Source organism: Myotis myotis, unplaced genomic scaffold, assembly GCF_014108235.1.
Source record: "Myotis myotis isolate mMyoMyo1 unplaced genomic scaffold, mMyoMyo1.p scaffold_m19_p_17, whole genome shotgun sequence".
NCBI classification, from domain to species: domain Eukaryota; kingdom Metazoa; phylum Chordata; class Mammalia; order Chiroptera; family Vespertilionidae; genus Myotis; species Myotis myotis.
The window spans coordinates 15,025,091-15,041,860 of record NW_023416321.1 but is presented as its reverse complement, the minus strand read 5'-3'; the positions used below and the strand labels follow the sequence as shown (position 1 = coordinate 15,041,860).

At 45.2% G+C, this 16,770-nt stretch overlaps 2 protein-coding genes and 1 long non-coding RNA gene across 3 annotated transcripts; 2 read left to right on the top strand and 1 right to left on the bottom strand.

Annotated features, from left to right (window-relative positions):
- The first annotated feature begins 55 nt into the window (after positions 1–55).
- On the top strand, positions 56–9,352 carry RUNDC1 (RUN domain containing 1). The gene is made up of 5 exons (XM_036339677.1): positions 56–594; positions 4,779–4,937; positions 6,152–6,350; positions 6,759–6,878; positions 7,273–9,352. The coding sequence occupies exons 1-5, from the start codon at positions 97–99 to the stop codon at positions 8,136–8,138; spliced, it is 1,842 nt and encodes a 613-aa protein (XP_036195570.1). The 5' UTR covers positions 56–96; the 3' UTR covers positions 8,139–9,352.
- On the bottom strand, positions 5,516–14,861 carry LOC118671478. Its single transcript, XR_004972764.1, has 2 exons — positions 13,201–14,861; positions 5,516–6,906 (listed from the first exon to the last, which is right to left on the bottom strand). It is a non-coding gene; the product is annotated as an uncharacterized LOC118671478 (long non-coding RNA).
- RPL27 (ribosomal protein L27) lies at positions 13,350–16,594 on the top strand. The gene is made up of 5 exons (XM_036339706.1): positions 13,350–13,480; positions 13,721–13,803; positions 14,861–15,030; positions 16,291–16,401; positions 16,507–16,594. Exons 2-5 carry the CDS (start codon positions 13,723–13,725, stop codon positions 16,553–16,555), a joined length of 411 nt encoding a protein of 136 aa, XP_036195599.1. The 5' UTR covers positions 13,350–13,480; positions 13,721–13,722; the 3' UTR covers positions 16,556–16,594.
- Positions 16,595–16,770: the final 176 nt, after the last annotated feature.

Genomic DNA, 16,770 nt, shown 5'->3' with positions numbered 1-16,770 from the left:
CCCGCCCCTCCGCGTACCCCCCGCGTTTCCCAGCCCGTGCGTCGTAGCCATGGCAACAAGGGAGCGCCGTTGACGTGCGGCGGCTTTTCCGGGAAGATGGCGGCTGTGGAAGTAGCTGCAGAGCCGGTAACGGTGGTGGCGGCCGTGGGACCAAAGGCGAAGGACGAAGAGGAGGAAGAAGAGGAGTCCCTGCCGCCGTGCGAGGCGGTGCGCTGGGCCCCGGTAGGGGCGGTGGCCGAGGCCGGGCCTGGGGCGACCGCGTTCTCGGAAGAGGCGGCTGCCGAGGACCCCGGCGCGGCCCCGGGCTCCCCGCCCGACTCTCCGGGCCGGACACTGCGGCGGCTGCGGGCCGAGCGGCGGCGGCTGGACTCGGCGCTGCTCGCGCTGTCCTCGCACTTCGCGCAGGTGCAGTTCCGCCTGCGCCAGGTGGTGCGCGGGGCGCCGGCCGAGCAGCAGCGCCTCCTGCGCGAGCTCGAGGACTTCGCCTTCCGCGGCTGCCCTCACGTCCTGGGTTACGGGGAGCCCGGGGACCCCGCCTGCGACGAGAGCGACGGGCTGCCGGGGGACCGGCCACGGTTGCGGGGCGAGGACCAGGTGAGCAGCGGGGGCCGGGCCCCGAGGGGTATGGGCATAGGAGCGGGTGGGTGGGTGGCGATGCCGACAGGATGGAGGTAGCGGTGGTGAGCAGCCGACCTGTCTAGGTGAGCACGCGCGTCCGAGACAGGAAGCTTGAGACAGGCGTGTGGACAGGAGGACAAAACGGCCTGGGGACCTGTGGTGAGAGGTGTCCCCGAAGGTGTGATGACGTGAAGGGCGAAGAGAGGATTGAGAGGGCAGCCGAGCAACCAACCAAAGCAGCGCTGCTTCCGCTCACCTTGCAGTCACCTTAGCAAACACCTGGCACCTTTGCTGATGGAGTGCCCCGACCCTGGGGATTGGGGAGATTGGCCGGTGAAGAGCGAGTGGATTGGAAATCGTGGAAAATTAGATCTACACTCTCTGCCCGTGTTTTCCTGGAACCTAGAGACTCTTTCATCTTTAGACTCTTGTCTGAGTGAGCGCTTTGGTGAACAACAGGGTATCTTAGTCATTAAAAAGAACACAACGCCTGATTACATGAATTTTCTAATGCTGGTATTTTAAACCTCCTTCCCCATCCTGCTTGATAACTAGATATTCGAAATGAGGTTCCATTGGTAACTGACAAGATTCGGGCAGTTAGCCTACCTCGAGAAGTTGGGAGAGTCTGTATACGGCACTAAGGCAACGTTCCCTTACAGCCTTTGGATCCCTGGAAATGCGCACTTGTAGATAGGTGTTGAGGAGACTCACTGTCTTTTCTCCACATTTTAAAATATATGTATTTTTTATTGATTTCAGAGAGGAAGGGAGAGAGCGATAGAAACATCAATGATGAGAGAATCATTGAATGGCTGCCTCCTGCACGCCCCCTACTGGGGATCGAGGCCACCACACGGGCAGGTGCCCTAGGCTGGAATGGAACCCGGACCCTTCAATCTGCATGCCAATGCTGTACCCACTGAGCCAAACCAGCTAGGGCTACCACTTTTTATTCTTTTTTTAAAAAATATATTTTATCGATTTTTTTACAGAGAGGAAGGGAGAGAGATAGAGAGTTAGAAATATCGATGCGAGAGAAACCGCAACCAAGGTACATGCCCTTGACCGGAATCAAACCCGGGACCCTTCTATCCACTGAGCCAAACCGGTTAGGGCTCACCTTTTTATTCTTAAAGCTACAACCGACATGTGCTTTCTTCCCACTTAAATTGGTTTTAACCAAGAAGACTTATCAGTAACAGATATTGAATTACTTTCACCTGAAATGTTTCCAATGCAATCCTGTGTTTACTGTTCCACCCTTCTCTCCAAATACCCACAGCTCCTTGCACAAACAAGGAGCAGCCATGTCCAATTGCCAGACTCTTAAGGAATAGAAAGGATAGAACGAATTACTGTGGGCAGGCCCTGTTCAGGTGTGAGGAGCACCAAAGGTTCTCTGTGGATTTGCTCTTTTGGTTGTTCATTTTCACTTTCAGAAACAGAGAACAACTTTGAAAAAAAAATGTAGTGTTCAGAAATACCTAATAAGCAGCTGTGATCGTGTGTGCATACATTGATACAAGAACAGGTAATGGGGGATGTGTGTGAACCAAATGATTTACTTCTTATCAGTTCCTGGTTTTTTTAAACCAGTATTTTATCTCACTTCACACTGGAAATTATTTATTTCCTGCCTTGCACCAGAGCTCATTGTTCTATTAAACTTGTTTGCTTACATTCCAGTAAATAACGTACTAGAACTATTATGGCAAAGTTCAACATTCTCACGAAAACAGAGTCAGGATTTATAGCTGGTTTCTTTCTTCCTTGTTTTCATAAAGTTGGGGTACAGTGAAAACACAGTTTACCCAGTCGTGCTCCTTGAGCTGGTTAGACTTCTGGTCAGAGTTCATTACAGTAGTCCCTGCTTATCCAGGGGAAATATGTTTGAAGACCCCAAGTGGATGCCTGATACCTCGGATAGTACTGAACATACATATTATGTTTTTTCCTATATAAACATACCTATGATAAGGTTTAATTTATCAATTAAGCACAATAAGAGATTAACAACAATAACTACTAATGAAATAGAACAATTATGACAATATACTGTAATAACAGTTTTGTGAATGACTTTGGGCCTGTAGTAAGTAAAGTAAGGATTACCTGAATACAAGCAAGTACTGTAATACCGCAACAGTCCAAATAACCAAAACGTTTACTAAGTGACTAATGGGTGGGTGGTGGATACAGCATGGATACCGAGATACTCTGGACAAGGGGAAGATTCAGACTCAGGATTTCCTAATGCTACTCAGAAGAGTACACAGTTTAAATTTTGAATTGCTTATTTCTGGAATTTTCTATTTAATACTTTTGGACCTTGGTTAACTGCAGGTAACTGAAATCACAAAAGGCAAAACTGCAGATAGGAGGGGACTATTGTGTTTTGAATATGCCATTCTGTATGTGATTCAATAATATAAAACAAATGTGTATTGAGAGTTTACCCTGTGCTAGGCCTTGAGGGTACAAAGCCACGGCCCTTGCCTGTAAGAAGCTCATAGACTGGGGGAGACAGAATCCTAAACAAATAATTATAATGTGACATGAGCTAGAGTAGAAGTGTGTACAAAATACAGTAGAAGGAATGATCAGTTCTGCCTGGGAAAATCAAGGAAACCTTCTTTTAATGGACAGCTAGGCCTGCACTAAGACAGGAAGAGAAAAAGGATTCTAAGAAAACACTACCCCACTCAGAAAGGATTGCAGAGGGAGTATCCTAAGAAAAAGCTTGCTTTCTTTCTTTCTTTTTTTTAAATATATTTCTTTATTGATTTCAGAGAGGAAGGAAGAGGGAGAGAGAGATAGAAACATCAATGATGAGAGAGAATCATTGATTGGCTGCCTCCTGCATGCCCCCGACTGGGGATCGAGCCCGCAACGTAAGCATGTGCCCTTGGCCGGAATCGAACCTGGGACCCTTCAGTCCGCAGGCCGACGTTCTATCCACTGACCCAAACCGGCTAGGGCGTTGATTTCATGTTGAATAAAGGTAAAGCAAGAGCATTGCTTTTTAAATAATTTGAACAAAAAGTTAACTTGTTTTTCATTTGTCCTCTCTCATACCTTACTTCTGGAGGGCTTGGTAAGTACCATTTTAAGGTTAAATTTAATATCCTATAGACTTCTAGTTTGAAATGCAGCCTTATGCCTGCATAATGTGCTGAGTTTGCTTTGTTTTGATACTCAAGAAAGGCATGGAAAAACCAGTGTTTGAGTATACATTGGCAAGACTTTGCCATCCTGAAGGGATTATAATCATTTAAATGTGGAAAGTACCTGGTGGCCAACAGTGGGAAAGGGAATCACTGCTCAGGGAAACTTACCAGACATTTAAAAAAAAAACAAAAAAAAACCACTATTACCTTTCCACCCCCATTACTTGGCTTTGGATTTTTTATTGCCCCAGGTATCAGGTATCTACATTTATTCTTTTGATTTTGTAGATGTCTGTAAAACATTGAATGGACTTTGAATCTTAAAAAAAAAAAATGGTTATGAGTTATAAAGCCTTTCTCTACACCCTTACCTCCAGATTCTCTGCAGAAAATAGTCAGGAGTTGTTCTATGGTAATTAGCAATGAAGATGGCATGGCTAATTCCTGGGAGGCTGTCTTGGCTGAGATAAGTTATCTCACTCCTAACTAGACCTTTAGGGGGGCGGGGGGGAAGCAGTCTTGCCCTAGGCGGTTTGGCTCAGTGGATAGAGCGTCGGCCTGCGGACTAAAGGGTCCTGGGTTTGATTCCAGTCAAGGGCATGTACCTTGGTTGTGGGCACATCCCCAGTAGGGGGTGTGCAAGAGGCAGCTGATAGATGTTTCTCTCTCTATGTTTATCCCTTCCTCTCTGTAAAAAAATCAATAAAATACATATTTTTTTAAAAAGCAATCTTAACAAAAGGCCCCATTGTATTCTTATCCTATTTCCAATGAGAGACAGATATTTTCCTAACAAAAACACATTTAATAAATTTCCCTGTATGAAATAATTATTCTTATTTTTGAGCCTATCTTACAAATTCTGTATTTCATCTGGATTATTTGGAAATGTCTTATATTTTGCTAGTCATTATTGGCTTGAGAGGATTCTTGATGTGCCCTGAATTTTCCTTTTCCTATGAAATAAACCTAAGTATTTTCTCATCTTAGAGTGAGCAGGAGAAACGAGAACGTCTGGAAACCCAAAGGGAGAAGCAGAAGGAACTGATACTGCAGCTCAAAACCCAACTAGATGATCTGGAAACATTTGCCTATCAAGAGGGCAATTATGATTCCCTACCACAGTCTGTGGTCCTGGAAAGACAGCGGGTAAGTAGAGGCCACCACTACCTAAACAGTTCCTTCCAGTGTTCATTCTTTCCAGCATTCATTCTCTCCTAGCCTGCTTGTCCTGGGCCTTAGTGAGAATCCCTTTGCTGGCCTAAATCAAAGGGAAATTTTACTATTACAGTCTTTATTCACACATGGAAACACCAGTTCCAAAGTTTTATAATATGATAATGGAGCTCTACCTTTTTGTTATTATTAATAATAGTAGTAGTAATAACAGTAATACTTTCTTTTTTTAATATATTTTATTGATTTTTTACAGAGAGGAAGGGAGAGGGATAGAGAGTTAGAAACATCGATGAGAGAGAAACATCTGTCAGCTGCCTCCTGCACACCTCCTCCTGGGGATGTGCCTGCAACCAAGGTACATGCCCTTGACCGGAATCGAGCCCGGGACCCCTCAGTCCGCAGGCCGACGCTCTATCCACTGAGCCAAACCGGTTAGGGCAGTAATTCTTTCGTTTGATCATTAAAATAGTTCTATGTGGGCACATCATACTATGTAAACTAGCTTTCCCCCCCCACAATCAGTTGATAAATATACCAGGAATCCAGACTGACTTTAATGCTGTATTTATTTAAACAACTTCTGGGTAGACAGGTAAATCAGCTAGTAGAAATACAGCTACAGCCTCCCCTACATGTTTGTCTCTCCTTTTGACATGGCTATTTCTCTGCCTGGGCTGGAGTTGCATTACCAAGATTTCATTGTTCCTAATATTGTTAGTAGAATATTTTGGCTGTAATATATCTTAATGTTTTGTAAAGACTTTTCTTTAGTTACTTAGAGTAGAATAAGAAGGGATGAGAAGGACTAGAAACTAAGAGAAACCAGTATTTATTCTCTTGGAGACCTTGGGGGAAGCTAAGTATGAGGCTTTTTGGATCATCAGCCACTTTGGATTATTCATGCTGTTAGTCACCTGAGTCAAAGTTGCCTAGTCCAGTAAATCATTTGTAGTTAGAAGAACCATTTCTGTTGGACAGGAACCAAAGGTTCTTGTTACTCCCAGAGAAAAAAGGTCTATCCTTACCTAATAAGCAATTACATCATTTCTCTCATGAATTTGATAGTTCTTTGTGACTTGGATTTCTATTTAAGGGTAGGAGGTATACCAGTAAAGATTTTCTTTCTTCCTAACCTTCTCCCTGAAAATTCCAAAGGGTGTGCTCATTGCTTGTGGTCTTGATAGGTGATCATAGATGAATTAATAAAGAAACTGGACATGAATCTGAATGAGGACATCAGTTCACTGTCTACTGAAGAGCTTCGGCAGCGTGTCGATGCAGCTGTGGCTCAAATTGTAAATCCAGCCCGAGTGAAAGAACAGTTGGTTGAGCAGCTGAAAACTCAGATCCGAGATCTCGAGATGTTTATCAACTTCATCCAAGGTCAGAGGGGGGTGGACAGATGTGATAATTTATACATTGTAAATACTGTTACCTAAAGGGGCCAGTCTTGATGTACTCTTTAAGGCGTTTGTTCACTGAGTAAGGGAGCTAGCATGGTGAGTAACCAGATAGCTAAAATCTCACTCTGCCATTTACTGGCTTCATGTCCTTGAGCAGGTTCCTAACCTCTCTAGTCCCACTCTCCTCACCCATAAAACGATTCATGCTTTCTTCACTCAGCAAATATTTTTTGAGCCAACTACTACAGACCAGTCACTGTTTTATACAATTAAATGAGATATATTTGTAAGTCTTGTCATGTAGTAGGCACTAGTAAATATTCTTCCTTTGAAAATCTGCCATCAAGCGACTAAAGAAGTATCTTCTCTTTTTAACTTCTGATTATAGATGAAGTGGGAAACCCATTGCAGACAGATAATGGACACTGTGAGTGCAAGGCCAGTGGGAAGACAGGGAATGGCTCCACCAGAACTGGGAGCAGCAAACTGCCTCCAAGAAACAGCAAACGTAAGTACAGCTCCCAGATTAGCCAAACCTATAGAGACAGAAAATAGATCAGTAGTTGCTAAGGGCTCGGGAGGTTGGGAAGAAGGGTAATGGGAAATGCTAATGGTACAAGGTGTATTTTGGGGATGATGGAGACACAGATCTCTGCATATACTAAAAAACCACTGAATTGTATCCTTTAAATAGATGAATTGTATGGTATGTGAATTATATTTCAATATAGCTGTTACTAACCCAAAGAAAGGGAAGCCCAGTGACATCCTTGGGTAGCTCTTGGCTTCATGTGGGACCTATATATAGCTCCAAAGCAATACTTTATCTCAACTTGTGACTTATTGAATGTACTTCTGTGCTCTTATGGCCCTAACTGATGAATATTGTGTTTTCTAAACAGCAAAGGCAGAAGATGTGAAGAAAGTCCGGGAGACGGGCCTGCACCTGATGCGGCGAGCACTGGCAGTGCTCCAGATCTTTGCTGTTAGCCAGTTTGGTTGTGCCACAGGCCACATTCCACAAACCCTGTGGCCAACAGGCCAGGCTGACAGGGACTACTCTCCCTTACTGAAGAGGCTGGAGGTGTCAGTAGACAGAGTGAAGCAGCTAGCCTTAAGGCAACAGCCTTACGGCCACGTCATCACCTCTGCCAACCTCCAGGACCTCTGTCAGGGGGGCAAGGACGAGCTGACTACAGCTGTGCGAAAGGAGCTGACAGTGGCCATGAGGGACCTGCTGGCCCATGGACTGTATGCCTCCTCACCAGGGATGAGCCTCGTCATGGCTCCCATTGCTTGTTTGCTGCCGGCCTTCTCCTCGGCCCCCGAGGCCATGCATCCCTGGGAGCTCTTTGTAAAGTACTACCATGCTAAGAATGGCCGTGCTTACGTGGAATCCCCAGCCCAGAAGCTCTCCCAGTCCTTTGCCCTGCCTGTTATGGGAGGCACTGCTATGACTCCCAAACAGAGTCTACTGACAGCCATCCATTTGGTGCTGACAGAGCATGACCCTTTCAAGCGCAGTGCAGACTCAGAGTTGAAGGCCTTGGTGTGCATGGCACTGAATGAGCAGCGTCTCGTGTCCTGGGTGAACCTTATCTGCAAGTCGGCATCACTCATCGAGCGCCACTACCAGCCCTGGAGCTACATGGCACACACAGGCTTTGAGAGCGCCCTCACCCTGCTCAGTCGCCTCAGCAGCCTCCAGTTCAGCCTCCCTGTCGACCTGGCTGTGCGCCAGCTCAAGAACATCAAAGATGCCTTTTGATGATAGTGCCCTAGCCCTACCCCAGCACCTTTTTCAGTAAAGCTAGGTGGTTAGGCTTCTAAGATAGGAACAGAGAGTAAGAGGAAGGGTTAAAGATGTTTCCCCTAGCCAAATGACTGCAAAGTCAGTTTTATTTAAAGGTTCTTCCCTGGTGTGTAACCACAGTGTACCTGTGGTACATACGTTTGAGCCTATGGAAAAGAAATTAGTCATGGCACATAGTTAATGCACCAATACCTCGTGCCAGGTATAAATTTTAGAAAATCCCAAGTTTCTCTAACCATTCTCTTTATGAGTGAGTGGCATTATGAGTGAGTTGTTAGTCCTGAAAGAATTAGACTTGAGATTCGTATTGGTTAAGTTGGGAGCCAAGGTTCAGGGGAGGTTGTGTATATTCCATAGCTGCCTCTAAACGAGGAATGGGAATAATCTGAGAATAGCATTTCTAAGGGAGTTAACCACAAGTTAATTTTAATATGATCCCTTTAAGAACTGAAGTCTGTTCCGGACAAGGCGGTCCTCTTCACACAGCACAGACAGTATTTTTGTTTTGTTTTGGAAAGGACTGTTTATAAAGAATGACAACCATTGTCTGGTTCCATGTCCTCTGGCAACCTCCCAAGGACATGCTGACAGTGTTCTGAGGAGTAGACGTGTTAGAAGTATACTTCTCAAGAGAGCCCTTGCCACTGAATCAAGTGTGGATAGGAAAACACATCAGTGACCAGCAGCAACTTCTGGGCTGTGATTCCCTTGTCTTGGAGGCTGGATGGTGGAGGAGGTCTGATCATATAAGTACTACAGCGGGGGTGGGAAATATGGCAGATTGCTGTTGAACACTTCATTGTAAAACTGACTCTAGAGTAGCCCAGTTTGGTCCTCAATATTTTAGCCTGTTTAGTTTCTATGTCATTCAGCCTGCATACTACTCCAGGACTAACCAAAGATGGGCAAATTGTATCACTTTCTAGAAAACCAAATGAGTTCCCAACACTACTGATTCAGCATTGTTTCATGTATTAAATTGGCAGCTGCACTTTATGTCTGCACTATTACATAGTGCATTTTAACTTAATTTTTCCAGCAACATGTTATTTAAGATGTACTGTTGAGAATTCATTAGAATTAGTTCTCCTGTGTGAAGCAGAATAAATGTATGATGTTGTGGAAAATGATCTATCTGTGGTTGCTAATAAAATCTAGTATTTTGTGTAGATTCTCTGTAAGGACCTCAGAGCCCCTTCGCTTTGGTTTATAAGTCCATCTGGGCATTATCTGATCCAGACCATTTCCTTAAGCTGTGTCTGGCTCCTGGCCTTTCTGCCTCTTCTCTAACCTCTGCCCTGGATCAGCACAGCTTTGGTGGTAGTTTTCGTCTCTGTAAGTAAATTCGCTAAAAAGTGCCCTTGGCTTTATCATCCCATCTCACCCAGGCCAGCAGTCCCACCCCCACAGCAGATGTCACCACACCTGCCACTTTTGAATTGGCACTTTTAAACCTATTTGTCTGGATATTATTTCGGGTGGGTAATAACTGCTGTAGTCATATGGCATAGCCCTGTATCACGCCAGTATTATCTTTTTCTAATCCTCAAAAACTAATTTGCATAAAGGTTTTGTGCTAGCATCATGGGAAGCATTTTTGTTTGTGTTAATCCTAATTTTTTAAATTTTAGAGAGAGACATCAGTGATGAGAAAGAATCATTAATCGGTTGCCTCCTGCATGTTCCCTACTGAGAATCTAGCCTGCAACCCAGGCATGTGCCCTGACTGGGAATCGATCCAGTGACCTCTTGGTTCATGGGTAGATGCTCAACCACTGAGCCACACAGGCCAGGCTGTGTTGTCCTAATTTAATTCTCACTATTTGTAAGGTAGGACAGTATTATTCCCATTTTATAGCTGAGGAAACTAAACTGCAGGAAGGTTTACACGATTAAAGAGCTGGGATTTGAACTGGAGTTGCCTGAATCCATATCCTATAGTCTGTACCCTTATCATGTTACCTTGTATCTTGTGGCTTCTAGATCTTTTGTTCCTCTTTCCTTTTTCCATCCCCCTCTACCATCACTTCAGGGAAGAGAAGGTATTTTCCATATACCTGCCAGAAATTTCAGCTGCCAGAGGACTAGGCTGCAGGGAGATGGGCAGATAGCCATTGCTCTGCTGAGTTCATGAAACAAAGATGTGTAGAGACAGAGATAATCCCATCGGCCTTCTAAGCAGTCAGATAATCTAGTCACTGATATCATCTGCATTATAACTGAGGACAGCTCTGGCTTAGGGTGAGGCAGTCAGGACCAGGGAGGAGAGGAGGAATAGTCAGCCTGGTCTAAAGTATAGAATGAAAAAGAGCCATGGGTATGTATCCAATGAAAGTGCAAGGTCTGTTGCAAAGATTTCTAAGGTGCTCTGTATTTATTATTGAGTGCCTACCAACTGCCTGGGCCAGGCTAAATGCTGAGGAAAGATGTTTAAACAAAAAAACAGCCCTAGCCAGTTGGGCTCAGTGGATAGAGCGTCAGCCTGCGGACTGAGGGTCCTGGGTTTCATTCTGGTCAAGGGCATGTACCTCAGTTGCTGGCTCCTCCCTGGCCCAGGCCCTGGTTGGGGCACATGCAGGAGGTGACCAATTGATGTGTTTCTCTCAAATCTATATTTCTGTCTTTCCCTCTCTCTAAAAAAATCAATGGAAAAATACCCTCGGGTGAGGATTTAAAAATAAAGCATGCTCTTTGCATTTCTAACAAGTTCCCAGGTTTTGTTGCTGCTACTGGTATGGGGACCACACTTTGAGAACCACTGATCCAAACCAACTAAGATATGTTCTATAATAAAGGTAAGTTTAGATTGGATTGTTGAAGGAACAAGGAACAGAGAAGGAAGAGATTGATTCTTCCTGGGAGTGTCCTTGAAGGATGGGTAAGATTTTGCTTGCCTACTGAGAAGAATAAAGACATGAGGAACAGCCTGAGTAAAGACCCAGGGATCAGAAGAGGTTGGACTTTTGAGTAGTTGAGCTGGATGGAACTCCAGTGGTACACGAAGTATATGGAGGAGTCAGGAACTTACGCTGAAGGAGTGAGAGTTCAAACAGGTACAAAGAGCCAACAAAGTATTTCAAGCAGACAAGTGGTAGACTTGAGAGTTGTGTTTAGAGAAATTTCTCAAGATCTATACATCATAGGGCTCCACTCCAGACCTGAATTTTGAGTTGGAGATGCATCTTGAATAAGCACCCCCAAGCACTTCTGAGCCACACAGAAGTTTGAAGAAGGACTGGAGAAGAAAAAGAACTGAGGCTGGGTCATTTAGGGAGCAGGTGGAAAAGGATAGAAAAAAAATACTTAAAATGTCATAAGGCAAAATTCACAGGGTTTAGTTACTAATTTGATTGGGAGAGTGTTTGTGAGATGAGTCCAGACAATTATAAAATATTAGGGTTTGGTTTCTATTTTCCAAGGGAGCAACAGCAAAAGAGGCAGAAGCAGATGAGGTTGGGAGGAGACCATGGAAGTAAAAATGGATAAGGAAATGTATTATAGTGAGAAGATCACTGGATTGGAAATGGGGAGACCTTGCTCTGTGAACTTTGCTGCTGTAGAACTGTCATCTTTTAGAAGCCAGAGTAGATGATCTCTGAGGTCCCTTCCAACTCTAAAATGTCATATTCCAAGTTAAAGTAGAAAATATTTTAGTTGAATATAGAAATTTAAGTACATAATTAGGGGGATAAACCATTGGAATGGGGTCCTAACGCCTGCAGGGAAAAATTAGTCCCTGGAGAATAATAAAAAATTGATGAAACCCTGATTTGTCCAACATCTTGCCCACGACCAATCCTATAGATTTTTCAATGTTCAGATGAGCAATAACTGTAAAATGATTTATCTTCCTTTTGAACTTGGAAGACACCTAAAGAAACATCTAAAAACATTTCCAGCATGGCTGGGTGTGGCTCAGCGGTTGAGCATCGACCTATGAACCAGGAGGTCACACACCCATACCTGGTCAGGGAACATCAGGGTTGCAGGCTTGATTCCCCCATAGAGGGCATGCAGGAGGCAGCCGATGAATGATCCCTCTCCCTTTTTCTCTGAAGTCAAGAAAAATATATATATATTTTTAAAAATATATTTTATTGATTTTTTAGAGAGGAAGGGAGAGGGATAGAGAGTTAGAAACATCAATGAGAGAGAAACATCAGTCAGCTGCCTCCTGCACACTCCCTATGGGGATGTGCCCGCAACCAAGGTACATGCCCTTGACCGGAATCGAACCCGGGACCCTTGAGTCCGCAGGCCGACGCTCTATCCACTCAGCCAAACCGGCTAAGCCAAGAAAAATATATTTTTTAAAAAACTTCCAATGAGTGACGGAAAATAATTCCATTTGAGAGCCAGCTAGACCTGAGTTCAAACCTAAATTTGAAGCCCATCTCAGGTAACATCCTCTCTGAATCTCAGTTTCCTCATGTCTACATGGGAAGAAAATAGCCAAGATGCAGAGTTGTGAGCATTAAAAAGGCTGTGGGCTTACCTAAACTGCCTAGCATAGTCGGTGCTCGGTACAGTGACAGGGTAAACAGAAGCACTGCTTGAGTCTGTGTCCCAGCTCCACCACTTACTTACTAGCTGTGGTCTTGGGGCAAATTACTTAATTTCTCTAAGATACAGTTTCTTCAACTGTAGAATGGAGATAATAATACCTATCTCCTAGTGTTGTTGAGGATCAAATGAGGTAATTTCCGTAAACAGGTTAACGCGATTTAGCAAAGGGTAAACAGCTGCTATCACCATCAGCGTCTCTCACCTCCTTCACTGCTAGCTTGTAATGTCTATGACATCACGACACTCTAAATGTCGGGGGCAAGTACCCTTGCTTGATTAATGCTCATCTCCCCCTCCTTACGACCAACAGCAGGTCACACAGTGGACACTAAAAAAAAAAAAAAAAAAAAGTTCTATTTTGCTCCCTGACTATTCCAAGGCAAAAAAGTAAATTTCAAATTCTGTCCCCTCCTAGCGTCAGAGAATGGAACTACAAAAGGTTGGCGCATACATGCCTTCCTTGCTCTTCCATCCGTAGGCGATAGGCGGCACTCCCTGGCTCTTTTCTTCTGCCGGATCTACTAATAAAGTTTGATTTGAATAAATAAGCAGCCAGGCCCTGCTTTCCCCATAGAAGCTTCTTCCGCCAGCAACCAGAGTCTGAGGGCCTCGCAAGAGGCGGGTTGAGACTTAAGGGGCGGTACCGGAAGTGAGATCACCACCTCCGGGGTGAAAGGTTAGCGGAAGTGCGGTTCTTTCCTTTCTGCTCTAGGCCCGAGTGGCTACGTTCGGTGAGTGCAGCCCTGGGGAGGGTCTTCCAATCCACCGCCATCCGCGGCCTGGGGGGCGAGTTGCGGGGTGATTCCGAGTACTTTCCATTCCTCTGGCTCTGGCGGCTTCGTAGCGGATCCCGTCCCGTGAACAGGGCCCGTGGGCGGCCTGGGCCAGGACGACAGTAAACGCAGCCTGAAGTTCCGAGAGCCCGCAGCCTGGGCTTGCGAATTTCTTAGGGGCCCCTTGTTCCTCTGCAGAAATGGGCAAGTTTATGAAACCCGGGAAGGTGGTGCTGGTCCTGGCCGGACGCTACTCCGGACGCAAAGCCGTCATCGTGAAGGTACCATCCTTGCGAGCCTGTGCGCCCGTGTTTCCCGGAACTGGGCCGGTTTCGGAGGACCGCGAGCTTGGAATTGAAGACCCAGTTTGGGACATGAGCCGTTGAGCATTGCGTGTAGGGGTGGGGGTGAATGCATGAGTGATAATGGCCAACGCTTATTGAACGCTTGCTTGGTGCCTGGTACATTGCCTTACAGATGCTTTCGTGCCCAATCCTTGCAGTAACCCTAGGCAGAGGTTCTCAACCTTCCTAGTGCCGCGACCCTTTAATACAGTTCCTCATGTTGTGGTGACCCCCGATTTCATTGTTACAAATTGAACATAATTAAAGCATAGTGATTCATCACAAAAACAATATGTAATTATATATGTGTTTTCCGATGGTCTTAGGCGACCCCTGTGAAAGGGTCGTTCGACCCCCAAAGGGGTCGCGACCCACAGGTTGAGAACCGCTGCCATAGAGGGTTCTTCCTACTGCTAAGGTTTAGAGATGTTCGCTAACTCACCTGAGGTCAGATAGTAAGTGCTGCAGCTGGGATTCTGTAAGGGAAGAGGAATTGTTTCTATCAAAATGGTTATTTAGCGAATTGCAGCCCTTCACTGTTTGCCTGCTGCCTTCATCTTTTAGCTTCTTGAAATGTCCCTAACGTCTGACCGCATATAGCACTGCTCTTAGCTGTTTGGGGGGCACTGGAACTCCTGGTTCCCCTCCCCCCACCTTCTTGAGACTGGAGTTGGGCTGCCTGCCTCTGCTCCTAAGAACCAGTGCTTGGCGGGTCGCAAGGACTGACTTCATAGATGATAACTGTTCTTCTTTTAAAACCTCTTACCTCCCAGGAGCCCAAATTCTTCCTGGTGGGCATGAATGCCACCCTAACCCTCACTGCTCTGGGCATCTGGCATAGCACTTAGTGTGTCTGCTTTATGTGGTTTTTCTCTGTAAGATGGTGGGTCTCAGAGACATGGGGGTGGGGATGATCTTTCTGTGCACGCCTGCCTCTAGCACAGGGCCTAGCTAGGCTTTCAGTTGATCCTAAATGTAAATCTTGCTCATCTAGAACATTGATGATGGCACCTCGGACCGCCCCTACAGCCATGCTCTGGTGGCTGGAATTGACCGCTACCCCCGAAAAGTGACAGCTGCCATGGGCAAGAAGAAAATTGCCAAGAGGTCAAAGATCAAGTCTTTTGTGAAAGTTTATAACTACAATCACCTCATGCCCACAAGGTGAGCATTTCAATAATGGGACTTTAGGTCCCCTCCCCCCCGCTTTGTTGAATAAGGAGACAACCTTGCAGCCATCTGGGGGGAGACACCATTTTCAGTTTGTCACAAAGTGGCTGTGGTTTCCAATCCTGCCCCTTTCATACATCTTGGGACCATGTTCATGTCATTTTCTTTGGTGGTTTCCCTAACTTTGCCAAGCCTAATTGAAAATCTCCAAGCTTGCTCTTTGTCTTTCTTACCTGAAAACTCTAAATGTTGAGTAAAGATTTGTTTCCATCCACAGTAAACACAGGCATGGGATCTGGCCTGCCCACCTCTTCCGCTGTGCCGTTCTCACAGAAAGTCATTATAGGCTTTCAAAAATGAACCAAGGAAAGCAAGTCTCCCTTGATTTCATTTGACTGCCAGGTCCTTTATCTCCTGGCCTTTCACAATATTGTGCAGCGCATCTGCTATCCTGGTACAAGGGTGATAAAGGAATATAAGATTTGAAAGACCTCTGAACAAGAATTGCCAAACCCAGCAGCATGTGCCTTAAAGTGGCTGGTGGGATTTGCTATTTGCTCTTAATGTGCTGACCTAAGAGAGCAGGGCCCTTTCTCATGTGCTGGAAAACTGAGATTGAGGCAGCTAGCTGCCCAGCTCTTGCATTGTCATAATGAGACACCCTGCGTAGGCAGAACTTGAACAGAACTAAATACAATGGCTCTAAATAGAAAGCCAGCCACCCACTAGGAATCAAGTAAAGTTCTAATACAGTGATGGTTCGTAGCTAGAAAATAAGTAGATGGGAAAATTGACAGTGAAGTGTGAAGTTTTCCAATGGCTTAAATTTATGTAAATGAGTCTTAATATTAGAGATTTCCCAAGCCTATCAGCACTTTGGGATAGCTTTTTAAAAAAAAAAAACAAAACTTTTTTTAATATATATTTTTATTGACTTTTTACAGAGAGGAAGGGAGAGAGAGATAGAAACATTGATGAGAGAGAAACATCTATCAGCCGCCTCCTGCACACCTCCTACTGGGAATGTGCCTGCAACCAACGTACATGCCCTTGACCGGAATTGAACCCGGGACCTTTCAGTCCACAGGCCGCGTTGCTCTATCCACTGAGCCAAACCGGTTACGGCTGGGATAGCTTTTGACGGTTGTTCCTGTGGAGGCAGAACCTGGTACCCTACTGTCCCGGGAGGACTTGGGTGACTGCGGAGGCCCTGGCAGCATACGGGCTAATCCAACTCCCCACCATTGTCCCCAGGTACTCTGTGGATATCCCCTTGGACAAAACTGTTGTCAACAAGGACGTTTTCAGAGACCCTGCTCTAAAACGCAAGGCCCGGCGGGAGGCCAAAGTCAAGTTTGAAGAGAGGTAAGTTAGGTTTTGGTGGTGGATATTGGGGTGTGGTGTTGCTAAGTCCCCTAAAGAGAAGTTTGTCTCTCCCTCCTCTCATTGATGTCCTTGTTTTCCCACTAGATACAAGACCGGCAAGAACAAATGGTTCTTCCAGAAGCTGCGGTTTTAGATACATTTTGTTTCTGTCATTAAAAATCCAAAAAAAATATCCGTGTCTGCCTGTTGCATGTATTATTTATTCATCTGGGAAAGGAGAATGGTCTTAAGATAAAAGGTTGGTGGATGAGGGGCTATGGAAAAAATATAAAAGTTAAATCTGCCTTTGGGAGACTTCAGCTAGTTCTCAGCTTGATAATCCTTTAATGAACCGCTTCCCAAAAGGGC